This window comes from Vidua macroura, chromosome 15 (assembly GCF_024509145.1).
Source record: "Vidua macroura isolate BioBank_ID:100142 chromosome 15, ASM2450914v1, whole genome shotgun sequence".
NCBI lineage: Eukaryota > Metazoa > Chordata > Aves > Passeriformes > Viduidae > Vidua > Vidua macroura.
Window position 1 is genome coordinate 2,158,298 of NC_071585.1, and position 26,811 is coordinate 2,185,108.

The following is a 26,811-nucleotide window of genomic DNA, read 5'->3' on the forward strand; positions in this document are numbered from 1 at the left end:
GAAGGGCGGTGACGTCATGAAGGGGTTCTGAGGGGAGCGGGACTCGTGGAATGGTGGAATTGTGGAATTATGGAATTGTGGAATGTCCCGAGCACGAAGGGATCCACCAGGATCATCCAGTCCAGGTCCTGTCCCTGCCCAGACACCCCAACAATCCCCCTGTGCACCCCTGGTGTCCAAAGGCTCCTGGAGCTCTGGCAGCCTCGGGCCGTGCCCATTCCCTGGGGAGCCTGGGCAGTGCCAGCACCCTCTGGGGAAGAACCTTTCCCTGATGTCCATCCCAAAGCTCCCCCTGCAGCCGTTCCCTCCTTCCCTGAGCTCTGCCCTCGGCTCCTCTGCTGCAGCTGAACCAGCCCAGTGCCCTCAGCCCTCCTCGGGTGGCCCCTGCAGAGCCTTCCCCAGCCCGGCCCCTCCTTTGGACACTCTGGAACAGCTTCAGCAAGGCCTCGGGGGTGCTGGTGACAGCAGCTGGACACGAGCCCAAGGTGGGCAGGAGGCCAATGGCCCCTGGGCTGTGCCAGCCCTGGGGTGGCAGCAGGGCCAGAGCAGTGCCCATCCCCTGTGCTGGCACTGCTGGGGGACCTCGAGGGCTGTGTCCTGGTCTGGCCCCTCACTACAAGACATTTCCTGGTTGCTTTCATCACTGCTAATGCTGTTGGTGGTTTCCCCTGATCCCACCTGCCAGGGTCACCTTCCACCATCCCAGACTCCTCCAAGCCCCAGTGTCCAGCCTGGCCTTGGGCACTTGCAGGGATCCGGGAGCAGCCACAGCTTCTCTGGGCTCCCTGTGCCAGGGCCTGCCCACCCTCATTTTAAGACCTTCAAGAACCTGTGGGAAGAAGGAGGTCAAAGGAAGGAAAACTAAAGCAGTGGTGAGATCCTATGGAATCTCAGAGGTCCAGGGAGATTTGTTAAAGCTTTACTTCCGCTAAAAATCTACTTGTTGTGCTCGATGTGTGGAGTCACAGGTCTCTGGGAACTGGAGCTGTCTGGGTCCATCTAATTGGGAATTATCTGGGACTCTGTGTTAAGGAAATTCACCAGTCTGGTGGAGCCTGGCTGAGTGACAACAGTTTACTTTTCATGAATGTTACCAGAAAAGCTTCATTTATTAAGAAAGAACTTAGCAAACTGCCCAGTGCAGATGTTGGAGGTTAAAAGTGTGTTGGCTCTTACCAGGAGCTTTGAAAATTTGCTTTTTTTTTTTTTTTTTGCTGAACATTTCCTTGCCAGCTGCAAAGCACAGCTGCCTCTTGCATTGCACAAGGGGATGCTGCTCTTCCTGGTCCCAGGAAGCTTTGGGGAAGCAGTGGTGGAGATCACACAGAATCACACAGAATCTCCAGGTTGGAAGAGACTTTTAAGATCATCGAGTCCAATCCAGCCCTAACACCTCAACTCAACCCTGGCACCCAGTGCCACATCCAGTCTTGTTTTAAACACACCCAGGGATGGTGACTCCACCACCTCCCTGGGCAGCCCATTCCAGAACTTTATCACTTTCCTGTAAAAAACTTTTTCTTAATATCCAACCTGTATTTCCCTTGGAAGCTCTCCTGGCAAACTTGGGCTGCCACACTCCAGGAGCTGAAGGAGCTCAGCATTTTGCTTGTGGCCATTCATTTTACACTGAGATAAACCCTGATCTATGCAGGGACTTTGTTCCTTACACTTCAGCTGAGCACGTGGAGAGATCATGATCTGCCTTCCTGAAGCTCCGTTGTTCTTAATAATAATAATAAAGTGTTTAAGATGGCAATTTGCATTTCAGCAGCATCTTTAATTCACGGCTCTCCAAATGCTTTACAGACAGGGATTAATGAGGCCTCACAACAACCCTGTGAGGTAGGGGGATGTCACCATCCCACTGCTGTGGGGACAATGAGGGCATAAGGGGCTTGGAGCAGTCGTGCTGGGATTTGACCCAGAACTCGGGCATTTAAGTCCCATCAGGCCTTCAGCTTCGGATCAGGCTTTCCCAACGCGCGGGTCTGGCTCCACGTGGGGCTATGCTGATTAATGAGCCCGTGGCTGCCTGGCACAGACTATAAAGGCCATTCATCTAAGGCAGAGGTTTATTAGTGGAGTGGATGGTGCCTTGGTGCTTCTTGCTGCTGGAATGATCTGAGTGTTTGAAGGCATATCAAAAATAGAGTTAGATATCAACCACCGAGAGTGGCAGGCTGTAACTGGAGAAAGCCCTTAGGCCCCAGGTGGGGAAGCTATGTAGGACACTACTGTAAATGTACTGATCAGAAAAGACATAATAATTTATATATAAAGTCCACCCTTGCTCTTTCCCCAAAGGAAAAAAAAAAGGAACCTAGAAAGCCACTGCTGGTTGTCACATGTCAGCTTCAAGCTCTGGGCTCTTGGCTTCATAGCACCTGCCAAAAGAACAAAATGTGGTTCATCAGTGGCCTGGCTGGGCTGACAAAGGCAGTAGAGCAATGTGTTCTCCCAGCTTTAAAACAACTGAAAATGATAAAAATTCCTCATGTGGGATGGACCTGAGAGCACTGATGGGGATGTGCTTCAACCACTTGTGGGGCAGGAGCAGCTAAGCTGGGCTGGAGGGTGCGACCTCGATTTCTCATAGACCTCTCCATTTAATGGCAAACCCCTCCAGCTTTGCAGCTGGCTACAGGTGATGTCACCTGTGTCTATGAGGTAAACTTGGCACCTCAAGTTCAGCCAGCCCAGGTAAACCTGAGATGGGCACTCAAATTTTCACCAGGCTCACTGGAAGCAGTTTGGACCTTTAGAAGTTTGGTGGCAGGTGGTTTTTGTCATATTTCTGAAGGAATAAAAGAGCAAAGAAATACCTCAAGGCATGCTCTTATCTAGCCAGAGAAATGATCCCCAGCTGATTCCCTAAAAAGCAAGGCTGAAAAGGAAAACCTTTTCTGATGGGGGGTAGCTCATGCTGTTGTTGGTGTTGATGTTCTTCATGGAGATCAGAGTGATGCTGTTCCCCTTCTGGCTTGTGTCTGCTGAGCAGCTGCCAAGGAAAGGAGATAATGAATTACTCTGGGAAATAAGAGAGGGAATCACAGAATCACAGAGTCACTGAGGCTGGAAAAGACCTCCAAGATCATCGAGTCCAACCTTTGAGCAATCACCACCTGGTCAAGCAGACCAGAGCACTGAGTGCCACGTGCACGTGTTCCTTGGACACCTCCAAGGACAAAATTTCTTTGCAGAGAGCTGGAGACAAACAGGCAAGGCTGAAGTTGGTGTGAGGGACCAGGTCTGGTTTCCACCACCCACTGAGCTGCTGTCCTGGTTCAGGCCCATCTATAGGGAGTTACAAGGCTTTGGAAGGTGGAATTCCCCCTTTCTCCTACCTTGAGGGCTGGGATGTGCATTCCTTGCCAGTGGAGGCTGGATGACTTTGGGGTCAGGGAACCTAAGGCACTGTCCTGTTTTCTGGCATGTTCTGCCTCGGTGGCTTCAGATCTCTTGGATCATGATCATTAAGGGTATTTAGTGACCACTGATGCTGATGCAAATTTGGCACCTAAATAGTCACAGACTTTGCTCCCTGTGTCCCTGGTCCCTTTCCAAAGCAGGGTTTAGGAAACTATCAGATGGAAAAATAACAGCAGTATGTTTTGGTCCCTTCCAGCTCTTGTTTCCTGCTGTTTTCCCACATTCAGCCTCTCCTCTGGAATAGCAGTGACGGACCATGGGGTTCTGATGGACCATTCTCTGCTTGATGCTTCTCTTCCAGAAGTCTCTGAACTGGGGCTCCTTTGTCCTGCTCTCACTGGGAAACAGTAATGGGCATCTTGGGAGGTATCTGAGACTGCTCTGAGATCCAGAAACTAGAGTTTAGACCTCAAGGCTCTATCTAGGCAAGGAAGACAATCAATCTGCTTTGGGAAGGTGGGGAGTCTTCTCTCAGTGCAGCTTTGAGATGAGCCCCCTAAATATTGATCTTCTATCTATGTCTCTATCAGAGCATGAGGTGCTATCAAAGCTGATTTTGCTTTTCTAACTCTCTCAAAGATGTCTTGACAAGCTTCCTTCCACCTGAAATAACCAAATCAGACTCTTTTCCTTGCTAAAATTAGCTCTGGGATAAAACAGGCACTCTCAATCAGATGTGGGTGGCAGGAGCAGCCTTACCTCTCTGATACCATGGAGGTTCCTGGTTTCTGTTTGTCTGGGGGGAGAAAAGCACATGGTGATGTAGAGGTGAGAAGTCATAAAATAAGTCAGCTCTATTCTGAATCACTTCATGCAGGGATATAAATGAAATTTGAATGAGATTGGAGACACTGTAGAGGAAACTTGGGAGTTGATTAGAGAAAACCCTTCAGCTAAGGGGACGTACAGGCAGGACCTGCTGGTCCTGCCGGGCTTTAGGAGGGATTCTGCCTTGCTGCAGAGCAGCCTTGCCCTCTGCTGGGCACTGCTTCGTGGGAAATGGGATTCCTAAGGAAAAGGAGAGTCAAACTCCATGATTTTTGATGGAAGAGCTGCCCACCTCTTGGAATTTGGGCTGCAGGAATTTGAGGCTGCATCCAGATGAGGCTGGGCTGGGGCTCTAGCGAGGAGGTCACACTGCATTCCTGACTGCTCAGTCCATGTTCCAGTCTGACTTCCAAACCTCCCCACCAAGGTGTAAGCTTTTCAAATGCATCTTTTAGGAATTGCCAGATCCACATGGAAACTGGTGACTTGTTGATTAGGGAAGCGCAGATTCTCCCAGACAAATACCTTCTGAATCCTTGGAGTGGTTGCACTTGAACCTCAGGCTGACCACGCTGACCAGGATGATCACCACCACTATCAGGATGATGACAAAGCTGATGACACCTGGGGATAGAGGAAAGAACTGTCTGAGTAGCAGAGAGACTCTGACATCAAAACTTGGCTAGGAAATCAATATTTCCATTAATGTGAGCATGGTTCATAATAGGCAAAGAAGTAAACAGTTGTTAGAACAAATAGCTTTATTCTCCTGTGTTTTAACCTCAAAGGGCTTCTATGAATACTTAATCAATAAATAATTAATTGGTAAGGCAGTACCAGGAAGGCAGAAGTCAGCTGATTACACTGGGGATTGATAAGAGTCCGGATGTTCCTGCTACAGTTGGTAAATCTTATCCTGAAAGTGTGTAAAGCCAGATAAATAAGTAATGTAACAGGGAGAGACGAGCTAGAGCTGTGGGTGATGTTATCTGCCCCATAAACCATCTTTAGGCACTTTAAATCAAGTGTAGATTTGATACTGACATAGGGCTCAATAAATCAAACGATTCTTTGCACAGGAAATTTGTCCTGCTAAGAATCCCTCGGACTTAGAATCCTGGAATCCTGGAATGGTTTGGGTTGGGAGGGACATTAAACCCATCCCATTCCACCCCTGCCATGGCAGGGACACCTCCCACTGTCCCAGGCTGCTCCCAGCCCCAGTGTCCAGCCTGGCCTTGGACACTTCCAGGGATCCAGGGGCAGCCACAGCGGCTCTGGGCACCCTGTGCCAGGGCCTCATGAAGTTGAGTGTCCAAACCAGCATGAAAGAGAACGCCCTCCTGTCCCTGGTGGCACAAGACCTTACCAAAAGCTGCCACCGTCAGCGGTGATTTCTCGTCTGTCGGGGTGGGCTCGGGCAATTGGCTGGAGAAGTTGGGTGTTGGGGTGATGGGTTCTGAGGCGCCTGCAGAGGGGAGAAAGGTAGATTTACATAAAAGTCATTCTTCCACGCCTGGGAAGAGGATTCCTAGCAATGCTAGAGGCCCTAACTCTCACTTGTACTTCACTGAAGAGACCAAGTTTGGATCCTGGCCAGGTCCATCAATATTAACATTAAAGTGAGCAAGACCTGTGTGGAATCATTGTCTTGGTGGGGCCCCTTTCATGGACAAGCTGAGAGCACCCACAGGGTTTCCTTCAGGGACCCCAGTGGGGAAAGGTCAAAGTAAGCGCTGGCGCTGCGTTTGAGGAGGGAATTTGTCCAGCCTTCCTGCTTTTACAACCTGTTGTCATAATGGCACCTTTCCTGCTGTTCCCAGGCTCAAGAAGTTGCCCTGCAGTGCTGTTTCTGCAGAGCGTTACAGGCTTTTCAAGGGCTGGATGGGATGTTCAGCACCCCTCAGGAAATCCTTGGTGTCCATGCTGCCTTGAAGATAGCTGTGTGATGGCCTTGCTGCTGGCTGTGCAGAGGAATATAAAATATGGAGCAGGAATCACCTCTCTGTGAGGAGGAAGCACCTCGAGTCGCTGATGTTGTGGTGCTCTCATTCCTCATGGGATCCTGACCTGCACAGAGAGACACAGAATGTGAGTCTTGACCTCCAGTGACATTCAAGAACCAAAGGAATTGATGGAGAGGAGAATGGATTCACTGTAGTGCCAGTGATATCTGGGGAAATCTGCAATTAATACTCCCACCTCCATACTAAAAGCTTCCCACCAAACATACTTTGTCCTGTTTTCCATGTCTAAATGGAAACCTAGGGAACCAAAATTCAAATACCCTTCTGTGAACTCTTTAGGGCCTGCAGTCCCAGGTACAGATCTGGGACAGAAACAGCAAGGCAAGGCTGGAAGGCTGAGCTTATAGATGTGTTGTAGGTCATAAACATTGAGACTTTAAAATAAAGTCTGATTAGGGGAAAAAATATTGCAGAATGTGGATGTGGATTGAGTGTTTGGCTTGTCCCTGGACTTGAAATGAGTGGATTTGCTATGCTGGGTTATCTAGAAGTAATTAACCTGTTTGAGTTGGACTAACTTGTGCACCATGTGTAGTCTAGCTGTAGCAGCACAGAGGTTTGTCCAAGCAGGGACTCCTGTTCTCAGTGGGATAAACTGGCTTGTGTGAACTGCTTGCTTTATGACAGCTGCTTCCAGTGCCTGTGCAAGGAAATGTAAAGCCAGCCCTTGTGTTTCACTTGTACAGAGAAAAAACATCCTTTGCTGCCTCCAGGCTGTTGTTGAACAGCCAGAGTGTCTGCATCGACCTTAATCAGCAGCTACAGGCCCTGTCAGGAGACTCCAAGTGATACTTCAGAGCTTCACAAGATCATCTGTAGGTCAAGTAGGATCTTCTTCCCTGCTTTCCCATGCCCAGGTTCCCAGCAGCAGCGCTGGCCAAGGGGTTGTGGTACCTGGAGAGGTGTGCACAGCTCCTGGCACTGCCCGGGGAGCAGCTGAAGCCCAGTCCTGTCCCACAGCAAATATCCCTGATTTGGAATGGCATTTTGCCAAAAGCCAGAAGAAAAAGGCATGAAATAATAATCTAGCCATTTCAGAAGCCACAAGGAGCAGAACAGTCTGGAGAAGCAAGGTCTGCTGCTGTACCATTTTTTCCCCACTCATCAAATTCTTTGTTTAATTCTGAAATTGTTCTTCTAGCCACAGGCAGAAGCTGTGCTTTGCTGAGCCTGGCACAGATACCCCATCCCTGGGAAATGTTGGGTCTCACACAATGGGAGAGCTGGCTTTTGGAAGCATCAGCATCTTTATTCAAAGACGTGTGGAGCTTCTCAGTGGTAAATCAGGGCTGGAATGAACAATCTGCAATCTGTTCTGAGCAAAGGGCTCCTGGCTTAGCTGGGCACAGCCCTGCTGGGTGGGCATCTGTGTGGGCACAGCTGACCACAGCTTCCTCACCTTGCTTGTGTTAGACATCTGAGAGATACTTGGAGAAGCAGAGCAGTTTCTTGACCATTGCAGATTTTTGAGGCTGAATTTTTAATGGAGAATCAGCTCAGTTGTCAGATTTCAGTTTTCCAGTCACTTGGACTCTGCCCTTATTCTGAGAAAACTTTTACTGAATTCTCTATTTTGTACTTACAGGTTGGGTTAAGCAAACTGTCAAAAGCAAAATTATATTTATTTTAAAAGATTTTAAAAGGGCTCCCCTCTCCTAAACACAGATCCATTGTTTGGCTGCTAAAGTTCATCCCAGCAGAGGATGTTAAGAGCATTTATCTTGTGTTTTATCACTGCTTATAAAGACACCAGATGTGATTTTGGATGGCTTACCACCCAAAAAAGACTCATGCTTAGAGAACCTGTGCCATTGATTGCCATCAAATTATGTGATCTTATTGTTAGTCTCTGAAAGGACAAAGTACCTCGAGGTGTTGGAGAAGGAGCTGCTGTGCTTCTGTTTCCACTGGACTTTTCATCTAGATAAAGAAAACATGGGAAAGGACAATTAACTTGGGAAGCCACTACAACTTCCACTGTGGAGAGCTGCTGGGTGTCCATGAAGTAAAAATCTTTATTTGCATGACACTTTCCCTCCAGGCAGACATCAGGATGCCCAGTTAGCCAGGTGTGGAGTCAGCTCAGAGTGGACCTGACAGGTGAGCTTGGGAGAGGGAGCCTGGGGAGACTGGAGCTGCTCCAATATTTGATAAAGCATGATCTGGATTTTTTCATATGGGCTTGGCCTGGCTGTGTCCATCTGGAATGAGCTGCTCTTTCAGCAAAAAACTCTGAGAAATTCAATATTTGCAGAATTGCTGAATAACCAGCATAGTGTAGACTAGGCCAAATATTCTGGTGCCTGCAGTTTGGCTTGGATAAGGAGGGAGGCACAAACAGGTCCTGCCTGAGCAAATATTTGAGTTTTCCATCCTTACCTTGCTCAGTGGTTGCTGTCAGGTTTGTTGTAGTGGTGGAGGGTTTGGCTGTAGTAGTTTGACCCACAGAGGTGAGGCTCAGGTTGGTCAGTGGTGTTGGCTTTACTGATGGCTCTGTAGGGAAATTGTGGTGTTACTTCAAAAGGTTCAGCTCAGAAACAGCTTGAAGAGGGCACAGCTACTGCAGAGCCCTCACATTTCTTGAGAGTTAGGAACAATCTGGTAGAGAAAGCATGGAAATAGCCTTCATCCTGCTCAGAGTCAAGGAGCTCTTGTAGTCTGGAATTTCCTTTTGCTCTTTGCACTGTGAGGAGATGCTGAGCTGGCAGAGCTCAGCAAACACGTGGAGAAAGTCAGGGTTTGCCACTGCTTCCTTCCCTGCTGTGAAAAGTGAAGGTGTTTTTGTTACCAGACACTTGACCTGCCTGGCACCACATGATCATTTCTGTGTGTTCTGAAATGCAGCTTTCACCTTTCATTTCACTGACAGCCTCCAAGCACAAACAATTCAGCTCTTGAAGTGGTCTGGAGGCTCCATCCTCTGCCTCAACCTGCTCCAAACTGTACCTGATCCAGAGCAATATGGGAGGGGAAAAGCTTTCAATAATCCCTCTGCAAGGAACAGTGGATCACCAGGTGGGAATTTATAGGCAACTTCCTTGTCTAGACTGCTCTTGGCTTTCCAATAAATTGTGAAAATGGTGAAATGGTTTCAAGGTTAGTGTGGTTGGGTTTTTTCCCCTTTATCCAAATGTTTCACTGAAATATTAGCATTTAGGATTAAGTTTCTCTTTTTTTTTTTTTTTTTTTTTTGCAAGGCTTGGAAGCAGAAGCAGAGATCTTTTTGAGATCTTATTCCTTGATATTTTTGGGGTCGTTCTGGAAGGGTAGCTATGCTTAGATTTATTTATTTCCTGAACCGTAGCAGGAGATCTGTCTCCAAAGATTCAAGTGGACACTAACAGGTATGGAGCTGGAGAGATAATTTCTTGTGTAATCAGTTTTCTGTACATGTCAAAAATCATAGGAAGGCTTGGGTTGGAAGGGATCTTAAAGATCAGCCAGGTTGGACAGGGCTTGGAGCAACCTGGGATAGTGGAAGGTGTCCCTGCCCATGGGGAATGTGATGAGCTTTAAGGTCTCTTCCAAGCCAAATCATTCTGGGATTCCACTCTATGATCATCTCATTCTCCCTATCCAACTCAGTGATTTTTTTTCCCCCTGGTTTTGCTCACACCCGTGCCTTGATCTCTGTGGGGTGAGTTAGCTGGATCAGAAGCCCTGACACCACAGAATTTCCTTCCTCCTCACCACTGTCCTCTGCACAGCCCAGTTACTGTGGGGTGGCCCAGCTGGACTGAGGTCAGACCAGTCCCCCACTGGGATGTCCCCGAAGCCTCCTCGGTCTCCAGCTGAGCATTACCTGAGCTGTGGTTCTTGGCTTCAGGGCTGGGTGCTGTTGGTTGGGATGGACCTGGAACACAAGCAGAGGCATGGAAGTGACATTTCCAGGCTGGTGGGATCCCACAGGGAGGGTTGGAGGATGGGCCAGAAAGAGGCCATGGTAGCCAATGAGAGCAGAAAGGGTGAGGGGAACAAGAGATGCCAAGGAGAGGGTTTGCCCCTGGTGTGGCTGTAGGGACCAGCTCCATGGATCCACTGCTGCTAGGGAACAGCTGGGGGAACAGGGAGCAAAGATGAGGCAGGATCCCTCTGCTTTCCCCAGGCTTCCTGGAACACAGCCTCACTCCCTTCTGGACAAAAGGGAGCCAAGCCTGGTCACCCTCTGGGGCACAGTGCTTTCCATGTTCCCTGGAGATCTGGGCAGAGGCAGGATCCCAGGAGAAGATCACTCAACAGATGGGAGTTTGGAATCAGGGTCCCATGTGGGGCTTCTCCCTAAATTTGCATCCCCCCATTTCCATGTGCATCCACATCCAAACAGATACATAAAGCACATCACAAGGCAGAGGTACCTGTTCCAGCGGGGGTGGAGGAGTTTGTGGAAGCTGTAGAACCTGAAAAGAAAGAGCAGAGTGTGAGTGGTGCTGATCTGTGGTGGTCACTAACACTGCTGTTCTTGTTCCTTGTGGGGTTTGGGTTTTCCTTATCTTATGTTGGAATAACTTTGAAATATGGGATTGCCCCAAAAGCATTAGCAGAGAAGTAGTAGCAAAGAAGTTTTACTAAGTGTAAAACTATCAGGCTCTGAGTAAATTAGTAGTGGAGTTTATCCAGCCAGGATAACTGTCCTCCTCCCCTTTGGGGGTCCATATAAATCCATGGGGTCATTCCCTGCCCGTGAGCTGTTTGCCTCAGCCCAGCCCTGGCACAGAAGGGTGTGTGACCTGTGTTGTGGAGCTGTTCAGAGGTAAGACACACATCTGAACACTTTGTTCCCTTGAGACCTTAAGGAATGGATGGATGAGGTTTGTAAAGGCTTCCAGGAGCTGATGGGACTGTTCTCCTTCCTGTCCTGAGTGTCCTGGGAAGCTGAAGCCTGGGGCTGTGAGTTTGCAGGGAGCTGCAGCCCTCAGGAGCTGCCTTCCCTGTAGGGCTGGGTAGTCCTGCAGGTCCATACAAGGCTGTAGGTGTTCACTGGGTCCCCAGTTCCTCAACTGAGAGGTGGCTTTGTTTGGTTTATTTGTTTGCTTTTCTTTTGGATTCATGACAAAGCATCCCTGCCCTAATCCCTCACATTTCCACTCTCAGCATCTGTGATGTTTTCCTGTAAGCCCCGGCTCCCGGAGTCCAGTGCTCATGGAGTCACAGAGCAGAGTATTTTGGTTTGGAAGGGAACTTTCAAAGTCATCTAGTCCAACCCCAAGGGTTAGATGAGATGCCAATTAAAAATACTGCCCTTGAAAATGGGAGAAAGAAATGTCCCACACATGAGGACAAGACTTGGAAAATGTAAATAACCTTTAAATGCTCAAATCCAACCCAGCTGGTTTAACTTTGGGAAGGTGACTTTGAGTCTGTCATTGCTGGAATGTACATCCTAATTGGGATTTTCAAATGGTTATTGCTGGTGACCCTGGTGCTCTTCGTGGTTAAGTTTAATGACAGAAATGACACTACATGTTCAGAAAGCAGCTGAATCTGACTGCCCTGGTGATCCATCTCACCAGAGTCCCATGGGAGAAAAAGGATTTGGGCAGAGAGGGACAGCAGGGAAGGTTGAATTCTTCCAGCACACTGTCCCCTCATGATGCCTCAGGGCTCTGTGATGGGAGCAGTGCCTTTGCAGGGGCTGCAGGGGAGGGTCCAGCCAGGGCAACATCATCCGGGGCACAGCAGTGCCTGTTTTCAGCCAGAACCTCCTGGAAGGAAATTCTCCCTGTGAGGGTGGGCAGGCCCTGGCACAGGGTGCCCAGGGCAGCTGTGGCTGCCCCTGGATCTCTGGAAGTGTCCCAGGCTAGGCTGAACCCGGATTGGAGCAACCTGGGACAGTGGGAGGCGTCCCTGCCATGGCAGGGGTGGGATGAGATGAGCTTTAGGGTCCCTCCCAGCCCAAACCATTCTGTGATTCCAGGATTTGATGCCAGGAGCTGTAGGGGTGGTGTAGATGAGCTCTGGGGGAGGTCCATGAGCTGCTGGTGCCTGGGGGAGGCTGAGGGCCCGGCCAGGGAGGGGTGTCTGGAAGGAGACCCTGAGCCCTGAGTGTGGTTCTGGCTCAGACTTACCCTCAGCACCCTCTGGGTGTAGTGAGTTCCTGATTGATCTCATTTTCCTCATGGAATTGCTCTGGAGCCATAATTGTTTTTGTGTCTGAGGCTTTATGACAATGATCCCAGCCAGACAGGAAGTGTGTAACCCATGGTGAATACAGAATAAAATGTGGTTTATTCCCAGACATGGCTTGGCTGTGAAAATCAGACTGGACTTTTCAGACCTTTTCCATGTTTTTCTGTTCTGGTTCACTGGGCAGCAGGCTGGGAAAACTGTTCTGTTCAATCCATGAAAGAGGAGACAAGATCAGGTCTTTAATCACACAGTGAGGAAGGGACTCGTTGATTTTCTAACTCTGTTTGGAGCAGGATCAGGAAATGAGGACCTTTATGTGCAGCAAGGAAAGGGGAGGCTGGGAAATAGGAACCAGCCTTAGCACAGGGCTGGTGAGGTGCTAGGAGTGATTGTGTTGGAGAATTCATGGGATATCCTTCCCTGGGGGTTTTGAAGAGCAACTTAAAGGAGCATCAGGGTGATGCCTCAGGTTTCAGCTTTTCTATTTTTCACATTCTGTGCTGCTTTAGTGTGTGGGTCTGAGCTTCCTATTATGGGATGGTGAGCTCTCTTCACAAAGCAGGGAGACAAAACAATTCCTTCTCCAGCTGGGCACCAAGGACAAATGATCCAAATCTCAGGCCCAGGAGCACAAACAGCGTGGGCTGGAGAGAGAAAAACAAGCAGGATGGGAGTGCATGGGCTAAAGCTGGAATGGGACAATGAACTGCAAGGTGCAAATGGAGCAGAGCTGATCCCAGTGAGAGCCCCCGGGAGCGCTCGTGCATTTTGGGACCATTTTGGTTCATCTTGGGTGCAGCCCTGGCTGGGCTCCGGTGCTGCCCAAGGTGGATCCATGGAGGCCTTTTAATAAATTCCTACTTTATTCTTTAACTCTGTCTAGTTTCTGTTCTAGGTCAGCCTTCACAAGGCATCAACGGTAGTAAGAGACAGGGTTATGGGCAGCTGTACCATCACCTACTACATCAATTAATATAATGGGAAAAAAAGAATGTTTTAGGCATATGTTTGCCCTTCCTCAAGAGGTAGAGATGCTTCTTTTGAGGAAAGGGTGTGATTCTGGATTTGGTTTGAAAATGCCTTAAGATACTCTCTACATTCAGCACAAAAAATAAAGTGCTGAGATCATCATGAGGGTCAATATCCTCCAGCAGCTGCCAGACTCAAACAGCTCCCCTTTCTCCAAACGTCCCTTTCAGGACCCATTGTCATGTTTTCCTGAGGGGAGAAGTAGCTGTGGCACACTTATGGAAATGCTCCCAGGTACTTTTTCATGGACATGGTGGAAGCACCCAGAATCCCTGGGGAAGGAGCTGCTGTCTGCACCTAGCCTTTGCCAAAGGGAAAGGGGAAATGAAGGTGCTGAGCTGGACCTTTATTCCAGCATTTTTGGTGCAGATGAGGAGAAATCTGAGAGCTTGAACAGAGCCTCTGGGGGTGGGAGGAAGTTGAAGGTGAGGGAGGTGACATTGCCCTGCTCTGCCATCTCTGATGGGACCATCCATGGGTCAGCTCCAGCATCCCTTGGACAGGAGGAAATGATTGTACTCAACACTTTCTTCACTGCAGCTCATCCTGTCACTAGGGTCACGCTGGAGGCCTTCTGAAGTTCTCTGCAAACCTAAACATTGTGGTTATTGTAAAAAGGATGAAAAAGCAGTTTTTTTCCTACTGCTCAGTTCCCAGAGTTCCTGTGTCTGGGCTGATGCTTGCCCTGCTCTGGAGAGGCTGAGGGCTGGAGATCCCTTCTGGCTTTCTGCTCCGGAATAAACGGCCCTGCCTTCTCTAAACACATCCACACTTCATTTCAAAGTGCAGCAGGCCTGGCTCCGGCTTCTGGCCGCTGCTGCTTGTTGTGCCTTCCCTGCCAACTCAAATAAGCAAAAGCCCTGTTCTACTGGGTGTTTTCTTTTGGGGAGGGTGCTCAGCATCTCCCACAGGAGAGGGATGGATCTGTGCAAGCCAGGATGAGACCAAGCTCCCATTGTGGGGCTGGGCAGCAGGATGGGGTGAACACAACGCGCCATGTGTCGCGGCTCCCTGCAGATATCCCAGGGGATTCTGGAGTTGGAAACCATTCCCTCCCAGGGCTGCTGCCAGCACAGAGATCCCTGGCTGTATAAACAGCTCCCAGCAATAATCAGGACACGGCTGGCGCAGCTGGAATCGCAATAAACATCAAAGCCCTTCCACAAGGGCAAGCACTGCCAAGGAGTTCGTTGCGTGTTTGGGTGCAAAGGATTTACAGCTGGATTGTGCAGTCCTGGGTGGCGACTGGGAGCTGGCTGAGGGATTTACGATGGGAAATACGGCTTTGTGCTCGTGCTGTCATGGGAAAGCCCCAGTTCGCCTCCGGAGCTGCGGGGCTGCAGAGGAGCGCGGCGGGGCTGCAGCTGCATTTTGCACTCGGTGCTTGCTGCTTCCCCGTTAATTTTTCCAAAGGGTAAACAGGAGAATTTTGGATTCCTGTTTTTGGCAGTTGTTTTTCTGTGGGGTTAGGTGTGTCTAGACTGACCTGGAGCCTTCTCTCATGGCAGCTGAGATGTTCCAAAGCCAGCAGCTCACCCCACTCACTCCTCAGCACAAAGAGGGTGATGTCAACCAAAAGATGGGTGAATTCTAGGTATTTCTGCTTTGGTATTATTTTTGGCAATTGTAGACATTTAAAGCATGGTTTTTCCAGCTGCTGACCAAAGAGAGGGACTACTTTAAACCCCCAAACTTTGCCAGGCCCTCCTATAGAGACCTCAGCTAGCTGTTGGAAAGGTTTCAGCAGAGTTTATATCAGGCTCAGGACAGGCTTGTGGTGTTCATCCCGTGTTCATGGGGGGCTGGAGTCACTGGGGAGGACCTCTGGCACTGGTGTGGAGTCACAGGGACTGCTCCTGTCCACTCACAACTGCTGAATGGGAGGGAGCATCTATTCCCAGTGACAAGGAACCCTGGACTTGTCCCTTCCCTGGCAGTTTTGGGGGATGTCCCACCTGCAGTGCTGCACCTCTGTGTCACCCTGTGCTTGAAAACGCTTTCAGAAAAGAGATCCAGCAAGGTTAAAATAGGCTTTGCAACTCAGATATTGGCACTTCTGTCAGAAGACCCAAGACAAAAAAAAAAACAATAACAACCACTTAACACAGGTGCAGCTGTTTCCTGGGTGAAACACAGCAGCAATGAGCAACACCCACTTCTTAGGACTTCCACATGGAAAGAAATTCTCTTTTAGGAAACCTGGAAAGCAGAGAGTTCTGCCAAAGCTTAGGTCCTGTTTTATTAAGTGCCTAAATAAGGTGTCTCTGCCTTGGGGGTCTCACAGCAGAACAGGTGGGGTGGGAATTGTGGAGGAGAGAGAGGAAAAGTGTTGTTCTGCAGGGTGGATAACTGACAGCCCGAATCAGGGCCAGATCCACAGAAGTGTTCAAGTGCCTAATTCCCAAATGGCATGGGGGGGTTGGCAACTGGCTGCCAAGTTGTTCTGAATTGTAATGACTCAGTCAAAGTGTTATGGAAAGTTTAGAGAGCCGGGAATTAATCCCGGATCTCATCAGCAATTAAAATTAATCGCTGCCTTCCTCTGCCTGTCCTCAAGGGCTGGGTCTGGGCATCCTCTCCAAGCACCACATTCCCTGCTCCTCTCTGGTGAGCTGGTCTGGAAGCAGATCTTAGTGGGAGGCAATTAAAACCCACTTGGATGTAGAAACAACCCGGGAGACAAACAATGTGGGGAAGCTGCGAGCACAGAGTGGCTCTGCTGCACCCCTGTGCTGCCCAGGGCTGGTTTCTCCATGTGAAGGGCTTGTTCCTGGAAGGAAAAGCAGCCTGACTTTTCTCCTGGCTGCACCCCCACTGTTCCACCAGCCTGCTGCTCCATCACCCTCGCAGCTGCTCGCTGGTTCCAGTTTCCTCCCGCCCTGCTTATTTTACAGCTCTGGGTTTGCTCCTGGTGGTGTGGGTCCTGTCCTTCTCCTGGCCGTGCTGCTCCTCAGGTTTGGAGCTGGGTCTGGGATTTTGGAGGGGAAATCACTCCATGCCCAGTGCAAATGAAAGATGGGGGCACCACTAATCCAGGCTTGATGGGACCCGGAGCCCATCTGGTGCTTTTTGCCTACCTACAGTTTTTTAATAATATTATTTATTAGCAGAGCTCAAAGCACTTTACAGAGGAGACTTTCCAAGTCTGTTCCCAAACTGATTATTCTTTCCAGTGATTCTGAGATTCCCCAGGTTTCTTTGAGTGCTGCTCTGTGGTGTTTATGAACCACCAAGCAGGAATGTGATCTGCTGAGACTGGTTCAGGAGATGAGGTGTGAAAGGGGCTGGGCTGGTGGCTAAGGGATTTCTTAGAAATCCTGTTCTTTCCACCTGCTTTTCTTCAGTGTCCTGGCTTGAGTGTCAGGGGAGCACTTGAAGGATAACCCTGCCTGGAAGAGGTTCCAGTCTCACGGAAGCAACAGCTACAGGTCAGGTAAAGCATCTTGGCCTGACAATTCATCTGAATCCAGATTTTGGGTGAATGACCCCGGTTTTACTCCCACATTTCCTAACTCTTCATGTATCCCCCCACATCTCATATCCCCACAGTGTGGGCAGCAGGGCAGGAGGGTTCTGCCCCTCTGCCTCACTCAGCTGAGACCCCGCCTGCAGAGCTGCCCTCCTTCAGCTTAAGGACATTCCCTGTGTCCTGTCCCTCCAGGCCTTGTCCCCAGTCCCTCTCCAGCTCTCCTGGAGCCCCTTTAGGCCCTGGAAGGGGCTCTGAGCTCTCCCTGGAGCTTCTCCTCTCCAGGTGAGCACCCCCAGCTCTCCCAGCCTTCCCCCACGGCAGAGCTGCTCCATCCCTCTGACCATCCCGGTGCCTGCTCTGGACTCAGATGGGAGCTCTTCCCTTCTTGAGGTGGTTGGGTTGTGCTGGGTGGGCTCCTCTGGGAACTGAGGCCAGGAGAGTTCCCAGCTGGGACTTTGCTGGTGCTGCAGAAGCCCCAGCTCCCTTCTCCAGCCTGGTTTCCCAGCAGGAACGTTCCTGGCTTTGGGACACCAGCAGCACCTCCTGCAAGGACACCTGTAGTTGACTCACCTATTGTAAATGGGACAGAATTCCTGGAAGCTGCTGCAGTCAGATCTGCAGAGTCACCGAGGGGTTTCGTGTTACTGAAGGGAGCAGTTTGTTGTGTGAGCAAACATTTCTCCAAACCACCTCCTGCTTTCTCTTCCTTGTTCACCACCTCAGGGCTGGGCTGGCCTCGCCCTTGCCTGAGAAATCTGTTTTAGGATGCCCTGGTTTGAGGATGCAAGTCTGGAATCTGGGTGCCTGTCCTTTAGCTGCACCCCATCTTTTTGATTATATCAAAAATATATCTCAAAACACAATCCCCTCTCTTTTCCTCCTCCTCGGTTGTTGTTGTTGAGAGAGATATCTCTCTCTTTTCTCCTCCTCCTCCGTTGTTGTTGTTGAGAGAGATATTCCCTGCTGGGTTTTCATCAGCTTTGAGGAGGAATTTTTTCAGTGGAAATCTTTTGTCTGGAAAACGCCTGCCCATTGTAATGGAAAGGGTCTATAGGAAGAGGTTTGTTTGGACAAATTTTCTGCTAAGTGTTTCTAGGGGAAGGAAAACCAAATTGGAAATGTGCCAGACCTTCCCAATTCAGCAATTTCAAAATAACAGTTTGAACTTCCCTTATTTGAACCTCCCTTCAGAAATAACCATGAGAATGAAGAATTTTAATTTAGGAAATGATAAATTAATAAAATACTGAATTTGCACCAAGCAAAAGCAAGAAAGGCGTGTGTGGGACCAGGCAGGTGTTAGTGTCCAGCCAAAGCTGATTCTCTGTCTCCTCAAGGTTACATCCATCTCTCCCAGGGCAGGGAGCCTTGTTCCAGAGCCCCTAATTCCCTTTTCCAGCTGCTGGTGTGCCGGGGAACCAGCACGGAGCCCGACTGCCCCTCTCACTAAGCTGCCGCTTTGCCTTGTGCAGAGGCTTCCCCCAGGGGCTGCACCGCCTTTGGGACTTGCTGTAAAATTAAAAATGAAATTAAAAAGCCATTTTGGGGCTGTTGGATCAGCGCAGAAGAGGGAGGCAGGACATCCCAGGGAAGGCTGGTTTGGTGGGAGAGGTGTGACGGTGCTGTGACCATGGAGGGGGATGGTCCCTGTCCCTGATTTTAGACAGGTGCCTTTGAGAGGACAGAGTGATGCTGTCGAGACTGAAGGATGGAGGATGGCATCTCTTCCACCTGGTGCTGCAGCACTAGGTGCTGCTGGGAGCTGGAATTCTGGGCAGTGCCTCTGGGATTCTCACTCCATGGATCTTGGTGTGGTGCAGCCCAGGCAGGGAAGGGGCCTGACCCCCTCTGTGCCATTGCTGTCCCATAAGAGCCCTTCCAAGCAGTTTTAAAAGGGAAAGCAGCGTTCTGGGTGGGCATTAAGGAGTGTCACAGGGTGGCCAAGGTGCTCAAAGCCCCTTGATGTGATCCTTGCTCTGATCCCAGGCACAAATCCCCCCTCTGCTGAAGGCAGCAGTGTTGGCCTCTAATGAAGAGACAAAATTTCCAATCCATGTGCTCTCGTTTCTTAGAATGATACAGCTACAAACTGAATTGCTTTCTATATTCTGTGGAATGAGATGATCTTTCCTTTCCAACACAAACCATTCTATGATCCTCTGCCTTTTAAAAATCCCATTATTACCAGCACAGTGGCTGTAACCTGAGGCAGCTTCTATGGTTTAATGATAAAACCTCGGAGTTGGAGACACATTATTTTATATTCCTTTGAATGTATTCCAGCTCCCAGCTACTACAGCTGTCAGCAAGGCAAGAGGGGCCTGACAATGCATGGAAAAGCAACCTGTCGTCCTTTGGAGCAGGAAATCAGCTCCTTCATCCCACACCTCGACTCAGATGGGAAAGAGAAGTTAAAGAATAATTACCCCAAAGCAGCAGAATTATTACAGCAAGGACGAGATGTGCTCTGCACGAGCCTTGCACATGGGCTTGCTATTGATATTAATGAGAGCAAAAAGTGAAAATAAAAAGTATTTTTGAGGAAAACAATGTCCTGTACATTGAAACATTCCACCTTGACTCTTACTTGACAAAAGTGACTTACTGCAAACGCCTCAGCAGAAACACTCCTTTCATTAACCTGCAAACAAATCTTTGTATTCCAGCAGTGCCAAACAAAGCCTGTAAACCTGACAAAGCCACATTTTCCCCAGCAGCCCGACCGAGCTGCAAGGCTGAGCTTTCCAGTGGCAGCTCCCAGCCTCTGCCCCGTTGCCTTTGGAGCCCCCCGTGAAGCCGGGACCCCCGAATCCCCCCGTCCAGCCTCGTGCTCCCCGGGGTGCGGAGCAGCTCACCTGGGAGCAGCAGGAGGAGCCAGAGCAGTGGATGGAGGGACGGGAGCAGCATCTCCGCGCTGGTTTGCGGCTCGCGGAGCCTCTGGCCATCCCGGGAGGGACCGCGAGCAGCGATTCGCCTGCCTGGGCTGACTCTCGCACAGCTTCCTGTTAAAGAATAGGAGGAAACGGGCTCAATCCACAGGGGAACTGTGTTTTTCAGCCCATTATGGCCGGGGAGGATGTGAGACATCGCTCACCGGCGGCATAGGAAACCTCGCTGGGCTCTGCCGGGGTTCGGCTCCCGCTCGGAGGGATGCCCTGCTCTGGGTCTCAGCGGCTTCCTTACGGTGCTGGGATCTTTTGGGAGGTGTTTTGTGTGTGGTGTGATGTGCCCCAGCTCCCATCCCCCCCACATCAGCCTCCCTGGGGTAAGAGTTGCTGGAGGAGCCTCCCTGCCACCTGAGAGGGGGTTTCTTACACATCCGTGAGAAATTTAGGAATAACTGCTCCTTGTGGGGCCAGGGTAGCTCAGCAGCTGGGCCTGCCCTGTACCCCGTGCCTCCCTGGGCAGCTCCAGTGAGTCTGGGCACTGGGACATGCCAGCTTTGCGATGGTGGCTTTGGGATGGTGGCTTTGGGATGCTCCTCTTCAGGCAGCACCCTGCAGGACACACAGCACATACTGGGCTCGGACCTACCCCATCCCCGGTTCCTGGAGAAGGGCAGGAGCTGGAAAGCTGGGCTGGTTCTGCCCCCGTCCAGCCCGAGGGGTTCAGGCATTTGGTTTCTTGGCCCTGACCTTGTGTTGTGCTGCTCCGTGCAGGTCCTGCCTGTCACAGTGTGAACCCCAGAGGTTCTGCTTTATCCTGTGCTGGATGTCAGTGGGGATTTGCAGGAGGAGAAGCATTTTAGTGTCCAGCCCCCTCCCACAGCCCCCAAATGCCGCAGACCCTCAGCCAAAGGCCAAGGAGATTCTCCTTCACCGCATGGAGAGCATCAAGAGTGTCTTGTGCTGCCAGCAGAATCCTTGTTCCCACAGTTGGCAGACAGCAGCAGCACTGGGGGGAATGATCCCCCATGCATGGCACAGCTCCTCACATTCTGTGGGTCTCTTCCAACCCCTCCAACCCCCCAGGAAAACCACCAGGCCCAAGGCTGGCGGCTTCCACAGCAGCCTTACTGGGACAAACCCCCTGCCAGCAGCCCCCCCATCCTTTTGTCCCTTGCACAGATGTGACGCTCAGAGATTATGCTGTAGATTAAGGTTTTACTGAATCCTGAAATGAGTGCAAATACCCAGAAGCTCACACACAGTTGAATCTCTTCTGGATGCTTGGCTGGATGGGAAAAGGCATTTCCCACTGTGTCCTCCCCATGTGCAGGAAGAACAGAGCCCAGATATTCACCCCAGCCTGTCTGCTGAGAGCCTGCAGGTAAGAGCAGTGGTGTTTTGGGGTGGAAGGACGGGAAGATGCGTTTTGTAATGGCCGAAACTCAGAGGGATCCATATTTTCTGCTCTGCGATGTGCTCAAGGTCACTCCTGGGGCAGAGGGTGTGACACACGGCACCCCTGGGCCAGGGGGATGACACGTGTGAGGGGAGGGATGTGCCAGCCCTGACCTGGCTCTGGCTGCTGCCTGTGACCCCCAGCAGCTCACACAATCTTTAGGATGGAAAAGCCTCCAAAATCATTGAGTCCAACCACTGAACTGGAGGCCCAAAGCATCCAGAGCTCCCCATGGACTCACCCCACAGCCATGCTGGCAAATGGGCAAATTCTGCAGCAGTGGGACCCCCGGCAGGGACCATCATCCCCGGGGCTGTGCCACCCCTGGGGACAGGGCTCTTCCAGCCCGGAGCACGGCGTGGGGACACCGTGCCGGGCTGTGCAAACAGCTCACATGCCGAAGGGGATTTTTTACACCCGTTCCTTCACCACATTCAATTTTCACGCCCCGCTGGTGGCAGCCGGGAGGTTTCCTGCAGCCGAAGGGGGGAGGGAGGGTCCTTCTCCCCAGACAAAAGGGCCCTTGTCCCGCAGCGGGGGACAGGAGGGTCGCAGGGCGGCAGCGCTGATGTGGCAGCGGCAGGAACGGGAGCAGCGCTGCCCGCGGGATGAACGGGCGCTCCCCGTGTGCCCCGGGGAGTCCCGGCGGCGGCGGGGCCGGGCCGTGACGTGGCAACTTCCGAGGTGAGTCCGGCTGCACCTTCACCGGAGAACCAGCCGCAGCTCGTCCTGCTCGCCCTGCCGGCAGCTTCCCAACCCCGCCGCCGGAGATGATGATTCCCAGGCAGCAGGGACGCCCAGGTACCCCGTGGGGCTGGCAGGGCTCTCCTTCCTTCCTTTCCCACTGCCCCCTGCTCCCACCCGTGCTGGCTCCACGCGATCTTGTCTCTGGCGAGGGACGACTGACGGGGTTGGGTCCCCCTGGGAGGTTCCCGTGGGGTTTGGTCCTGGATCAGCACCGTGGGGCTGGGGGTGGAGAGGGGAGGGCAGAGAGGGACCCCACAAGAGCCAGGTGTAGTGTCCAACGGTGCCCACGACAGGGGGGTGCAGGGATTGCCTCATCCTGCAAGCCCCAGGCTTCAACACCAAAACTTCTCCTGTGCTGCGAGCCCGAGGGAGGGGACGCTCATGGGATCGTCCCATTCCCTGGCAGCTGCACGTGCAAGCAGGAGCTGCGGGCTCGAGGGCAGGAGATAAGGACAGGTACGGACTCGGCTCGGTGGTCACCGCCCGTGTCCCCGTGCCAGGTCACCCCGCTGAGCCATGAACGCCTCGGTGCCCGGCAGCCAGCTGAGACAGCCCGAGCCCCAGGACGTGGCCGCCTTCACTCCCGTCTCCATCGTCAAGAGCGTGACCAAGAAATCGGACGCGCTGCCCGTGATCTCGGTGATCGTCGTCCTCTTCGTGCTGCTGGCCGTGTGCATCGTGCTGGTGGTGCACTACGGCCCGCAGCTGCGCACGGTGCAGGTCACGCTGCACCACGAGCCCATGGCCCAGCACATGGACAGCGTGCTCCTCACGGACTGGAGGCGCCTGGATGCCCACGGGAAGATGGACTCGGCTGGAGTCACCTGCCACTGCTCCTGCAACCACCATCTTCCCCACGGGAGTGCTGAGCCCAATGTCATCGAGATCACCTACCTGTGACACGGCCTGGGGCCACCCGGGCGGGGCTCGAGGGACGCGTCCCACTGGAAAAGCTGGGATGGGATGTTCGTGTATCCTGGGACTCGCTGCTGCCCATACGCAGAGGCTGCACCTCCTCAGACCCGTGTCTGGCCTCAGGAATGCTCAGCCAGGAGGCTCAAGACCCATCTCCAGCCCTCAAAAGTCCAGCCCAGGGGTGCCACTGTCCCCCGGCAGGAGCTGGGTCCCAGCCTGGGCTCTGGGGCTGGCTCAGCCTACATGGGGCAGCTTCAGCATCTCTTCTGGTTTTACCTGCCCTGGTTTTACCTGTCCCACACTGCCTGGGAGTGGCCAGCAGAGCTGCCTGGGTTCTTGCCTCATCTGGGGAGCTCTGGGGCTGTGCTCAGCGCCCTGGCAGTAGCTGGAAGTTGCATCATGTGGAATTGTTTTCCAGTGAAAGATGTTTCCACACTCACGGTGTCCTCGTTACACTGTTTATATGAGAAGCTTCCAGCTGCTCTTTGCCTCATGCCACAGCCCCTTTTCCCACACTGGGGGGCTGGAACATGGTCCTGCCTCTGCCAGCCCCCCCAGCCTCTCGGGCAAACAGCCAGAGGAGAGGAGGGCAGAGGAAGCAGCTCCTGATTCTGTGTTGGGTGGAGCCAGTGACAGGGGACAACGTGTCCTGTCCCCAGTGGAGGTGGGTGAGAGAAGAGCAGTGACACAGCAGAGGCAAGAGGTGATAATGGCACATCACAGCTGGCTGAACATCTGGAGGTGCTGGCACCAGAGGGGAAGCTCATGTGACTCTGGGCAGAGCCTGCAGCATCTCAGTGCAAAGGGATGGGGACACCTGAGGTCACCCTCACTGTGGTCACCCTCACTGTGGTCATCTGTCTGTCCCCATCCCTGACTGCTGTCCCAAGGAAGGAGCTATGGTGGGGTTGGCACTGTCACCCTCAGTGGGGTGATGCTGAGGTGGCTCTGTCACCCTGGGGAGAACCTTGTTGAGGTGGCACAGAGGGATCAGGAGAGGTGAAACCTGAGCTCTGCAGGCTCCTGGGGGTGTCAGAGCACGGTCCCTGTTCAGCCCTGGGGTCTCTGCTGCTGGAAGCACCGGGATCTCTGCAGTCCCAGTTTCTCCTCCCGTGGTGGGCGCAGGACCTCGGTGTCTGCAGTGCCTGGGGAGGGAGCAGCCTCTGAGATCCCCCTGAGGATTTATTCAGGGACAGCCCCAAAGTCAGGATACAGCTTCCACCTCTCCCACGCTGGAAAAGCCAGGTCTGTGTCTGCCCTCAGATCCCTGGCACAGATCCCTGTGGGCACAGCTGGACAAGAGATGGGCTTCACCTGTTCCTCCAGGTGCTGGAGGCATTCCCGATGTGCCAGATGCTCCAGGATCCCTCCTCTCACTTATTTCCAGCCCTTCTCTTGCTTTAAAGCTGGACTTTGGAAACTTTTTATTTCAACAAAAAACATAATTTATATTACTTTTAGGGACGGTTGTTTTCTGTTTTGAATTTGCTCCCATTTGTTTTCCAGGGCTGACAGGGCTTCCGTCAGCTCTCCCACACTCGTGTTAGAGGAGATAAGGGCTGTCATTTCCATTGAAAATCGTGGAGTCCTGCGCCCCTTTCCATGTCAAAAGAGGGCTTTGTTTGCAATGTCTACATCCCTAACAGCACCCCTGAGGAGATAATCACCTCTAGGGACTTCTCCTAATTAAGAGATCTTCCCTAGGAGGGTGCTGAGGCCCTGGCACAGGGTGCCCAGGGAAGCTGTGGCTGCCCCTGGATCCCTGGCAGTGTCCAAGGCCAGGCTGGACAGGGCTTGGAGCAGCCTGGGACAGTGGAAGGTGTCCCTGCCATGGCAGGGGGTGATACTGGATGGGATTTAAGGTCCTTTCCAACTAAAACCATTCCATGATCTCTTTAAATAACATCTGTGGGTTGTGGTCAGCCCCACGAAGAGCTGGAGAAACCCCCTTGTGACCATGACGAGATCTGCACTGTGACACCCAGAGAGGCTGCACCCTCCTCTTGGGGACATCAGCTGGTGTCACCTGCCCAGGCTGAGGCAGCAGAGTCGTCCCCAACTTTGGTGGCTGTGTCATTCCTGCTCAGGGAGCAGCTCCATCCAGCACAAAGCCTTTAGTTAGAGGAACAGGAGCTTTCCTGGCAGCTCCCTCTGAAGGACACCCACAGCAGGGAAACGTCACGTTTAGAGAGAAAAGATTAAAAACGTCTAAATATTAATAAAGAGAAAGACAAAATGGGTAATTATTGCTGGCACTTATTGATTTGCAGCCGCTGGGGACTCGTAAAGGTCTGATTGATGTCACACTGTGTCGGGGCTGGATCCATCACTTACCCTGTGCAGCACAGGGAGCCCACCCCGGGTTGCTGTTCAGGTGTTTTGGGTTGTCAAACTAAAATCAAATCAAAGTGGCAGTGGAAGGTGGTGCTGCTGGGTGCCCCCTGCCCCCACCCTGTCAGCAGCCTCTGCACTCTGGGAAGATCCAGCTCTGAAGCCCCAGCCTTGGGGAGTTCTTCAATGTGTTTCATTTGCAAACGGAAATTTAGATACAAGCTTTTGGAGCACAGGAAAGAAATTACTGTAAGACTTAGAATAGCAAATTGAATCATACAAGCGAGTGACAATATGCTGCCAGCTTTCTCCTCCAGAAGGACATCAAGGGTTAGATCTCGACTCATTGCTTTCTCCCACACAATAAAACATCATTTTTTTACATCTTCTCCTCGTTTCTCTTTGGCCAGCTCTCCCTCTCTCTGCTCACAGAATTGCTTTTTGTAGCACCGGGCTTTATAAAACACGTCAGGGTCCTGGAGCAGCAGAGCCGTGCATGAAATTACCATAACATTATTCCTGTCTATTCAAACACCCAGCCTAGCCCAATTTACTTCACTTACAACTTTCTTCTCCTCCTTAATAATAATCCTTTTATGAGCACGGAGCAACAATACCTCTCCTCATCGTCCCCTCTGTGCAGGGCAGCTCCTGGAGCCTGGCAGGCAGGAGCTGCTTTGCTCAAAACCAGGTTTTTGCTTGGGGAAGCTTTCAGGAGCTGCCACATCAATAATTAACTCTGTCCTCATCAGGGATCGCCTGCACCCCCTTTTATTTCCCCCCTAATTAAGGTGTTGCCCTACAGGAGGAGAGGCACCTTTGTAATCCCCCAGAGGAGAGTTTAGTGGGGGGTACAGCGGGGTTTGGGGGAGACTCTGCTTGTGATGCTGCAGAATTGCCTAAAATCGTGTAAAACCCAGGGAAACGCCGTAAAATCGTAGAAAAGCAAGGGAAACACCCTGAAACTGTGCAAAACCGGAGGAAACACCCTAAAATCGTGTGAAACCGAGGGAAGCACACGAAAACCGTGCTGAACGGAGGGAGGTACCCAGAGCACCCGCTGAGGATGGAGGGGAGGCAGCTGCAGCATCGCCCGAGCCTCCCTGCAGGGCTGGGGGCGGCGGAGCCCCCCGGGACCGTGCGCAGGGAGAAGGGTGGTCGCACCCCGCTGTGGGGAGAGTTTGGGGGGCTCAGCACCCCTAGCCCCTCGGGCGGCGCCGGGGACAGGCGGGGACAGCGGCGGAGCCCAGCGCGGAGCAGCAGTGGGCTCTCGTGGTGGAAGGATCCAACTGCACAGCGCAGGCACCGCCGGGGCTGCGCCTTCCCCGGCCCGCCCCGGCCCCGGCAGGCACCGCTGGAGGGGCCCGCAAGGACACCCGGGTGGTTGGTGATGGTGGTGGAGGATAAGCAGCCCAGCCCAGGCTGGAGCTGGTGGCACGGGGAGGTCACCTTCAGCCGGTGTCACCTGCTGGGTTTACGGAGATGAGCTCAGGGAGAGCCAGGCCACCCCGAGGGAAGGTCCCTCCAGCTCTTGCAGAGCTCCATACCTGGTGTGAGAGGGGGAATCTTCCTCCTGAGAAAGGGCCCCCAGGAGCCTCCCAGGTCCCTGCAGGCAGCTGAGGA

General features: G+C 52.1%; 2 protein-coding genes across 5 annotated transcripts; one reads left to right on the plus strand and one right to left on the minus strand.

The window, feature by feature from the left end:
* Positions 1-14: 14 nt before the first annotated feature.
* Positions 15-19,786, minus strand: ECSCR (endothelial cell surface expressed chemotaxis and apoptosis regulator). Of its 4 annotated transcripts, XR_008439550.1 has the most exons (12): positions 19,707-19,786; positions 10,583-10,624; positions 10,030-10,080; positions 8,607-8,720; positions 8,094-8,147; positions 6,202-6,270; positions 5,570-5,668; positions 4,726-4,824; positions 4,132-4,168; positions 2,902-3,001; positions 2,324-2,387; positions 15-2,124 (listed from the first exon to the last, which is right to left on the minus strand). XR_008439550.1 is itself a non-coding variant. In XM_053991519.1 (11 exons), the coding sequence occupies exons 1-11, from the start codon at positions 19,756-19,758 to the stop codon at positions 2,379-2,381; spliced, it is 726 nt and encodes a 241-aa protein (XP_053847494.1). In that variant the 5' UTR covers positions 19,759-19,786; the 3' UTR covers positions 15-2,378. The 4 variants fall into 4 exon arrangements, 3 of the variants coding, with proteins under 3 accessions (XP_053847494.1, XP_053847492.1, XP_053847493.1); XM_053991519.1 differs by having other exon boundaries at positions 15-2,387; XM_053991517.1 differs by lacking the exons at positions 15-2,124; positions 2,324-2,387 and having other exon boundaries at positions 2,395-3,001.
* A 1,970-nt stretch (positions 19,787-21,756) lies between these two features.
* On the plus strand, positions 21,757-25,570 carry SMIM33 (small integral membrane protein 33). The gene is made up of 2 exons (XM_053991179.1): positions 21,757-21,996; positions 22,443-25,570. The coding sequence occupies exon 2, from the start codon at positions 22,459-22,461 to the stop codon at positions 22,840-22,842; it is 384 nt and encodes a 127-aa protein (XP_053847154.1). The 5' UTR covers positions 21,757-21,996; positions 22,443-22,458; the 3' UTR covers positions 22,843-25,570.
* The last annotated feature ends 1,241 nt before the right edge of the window (positions 25,571-26,811 follow it).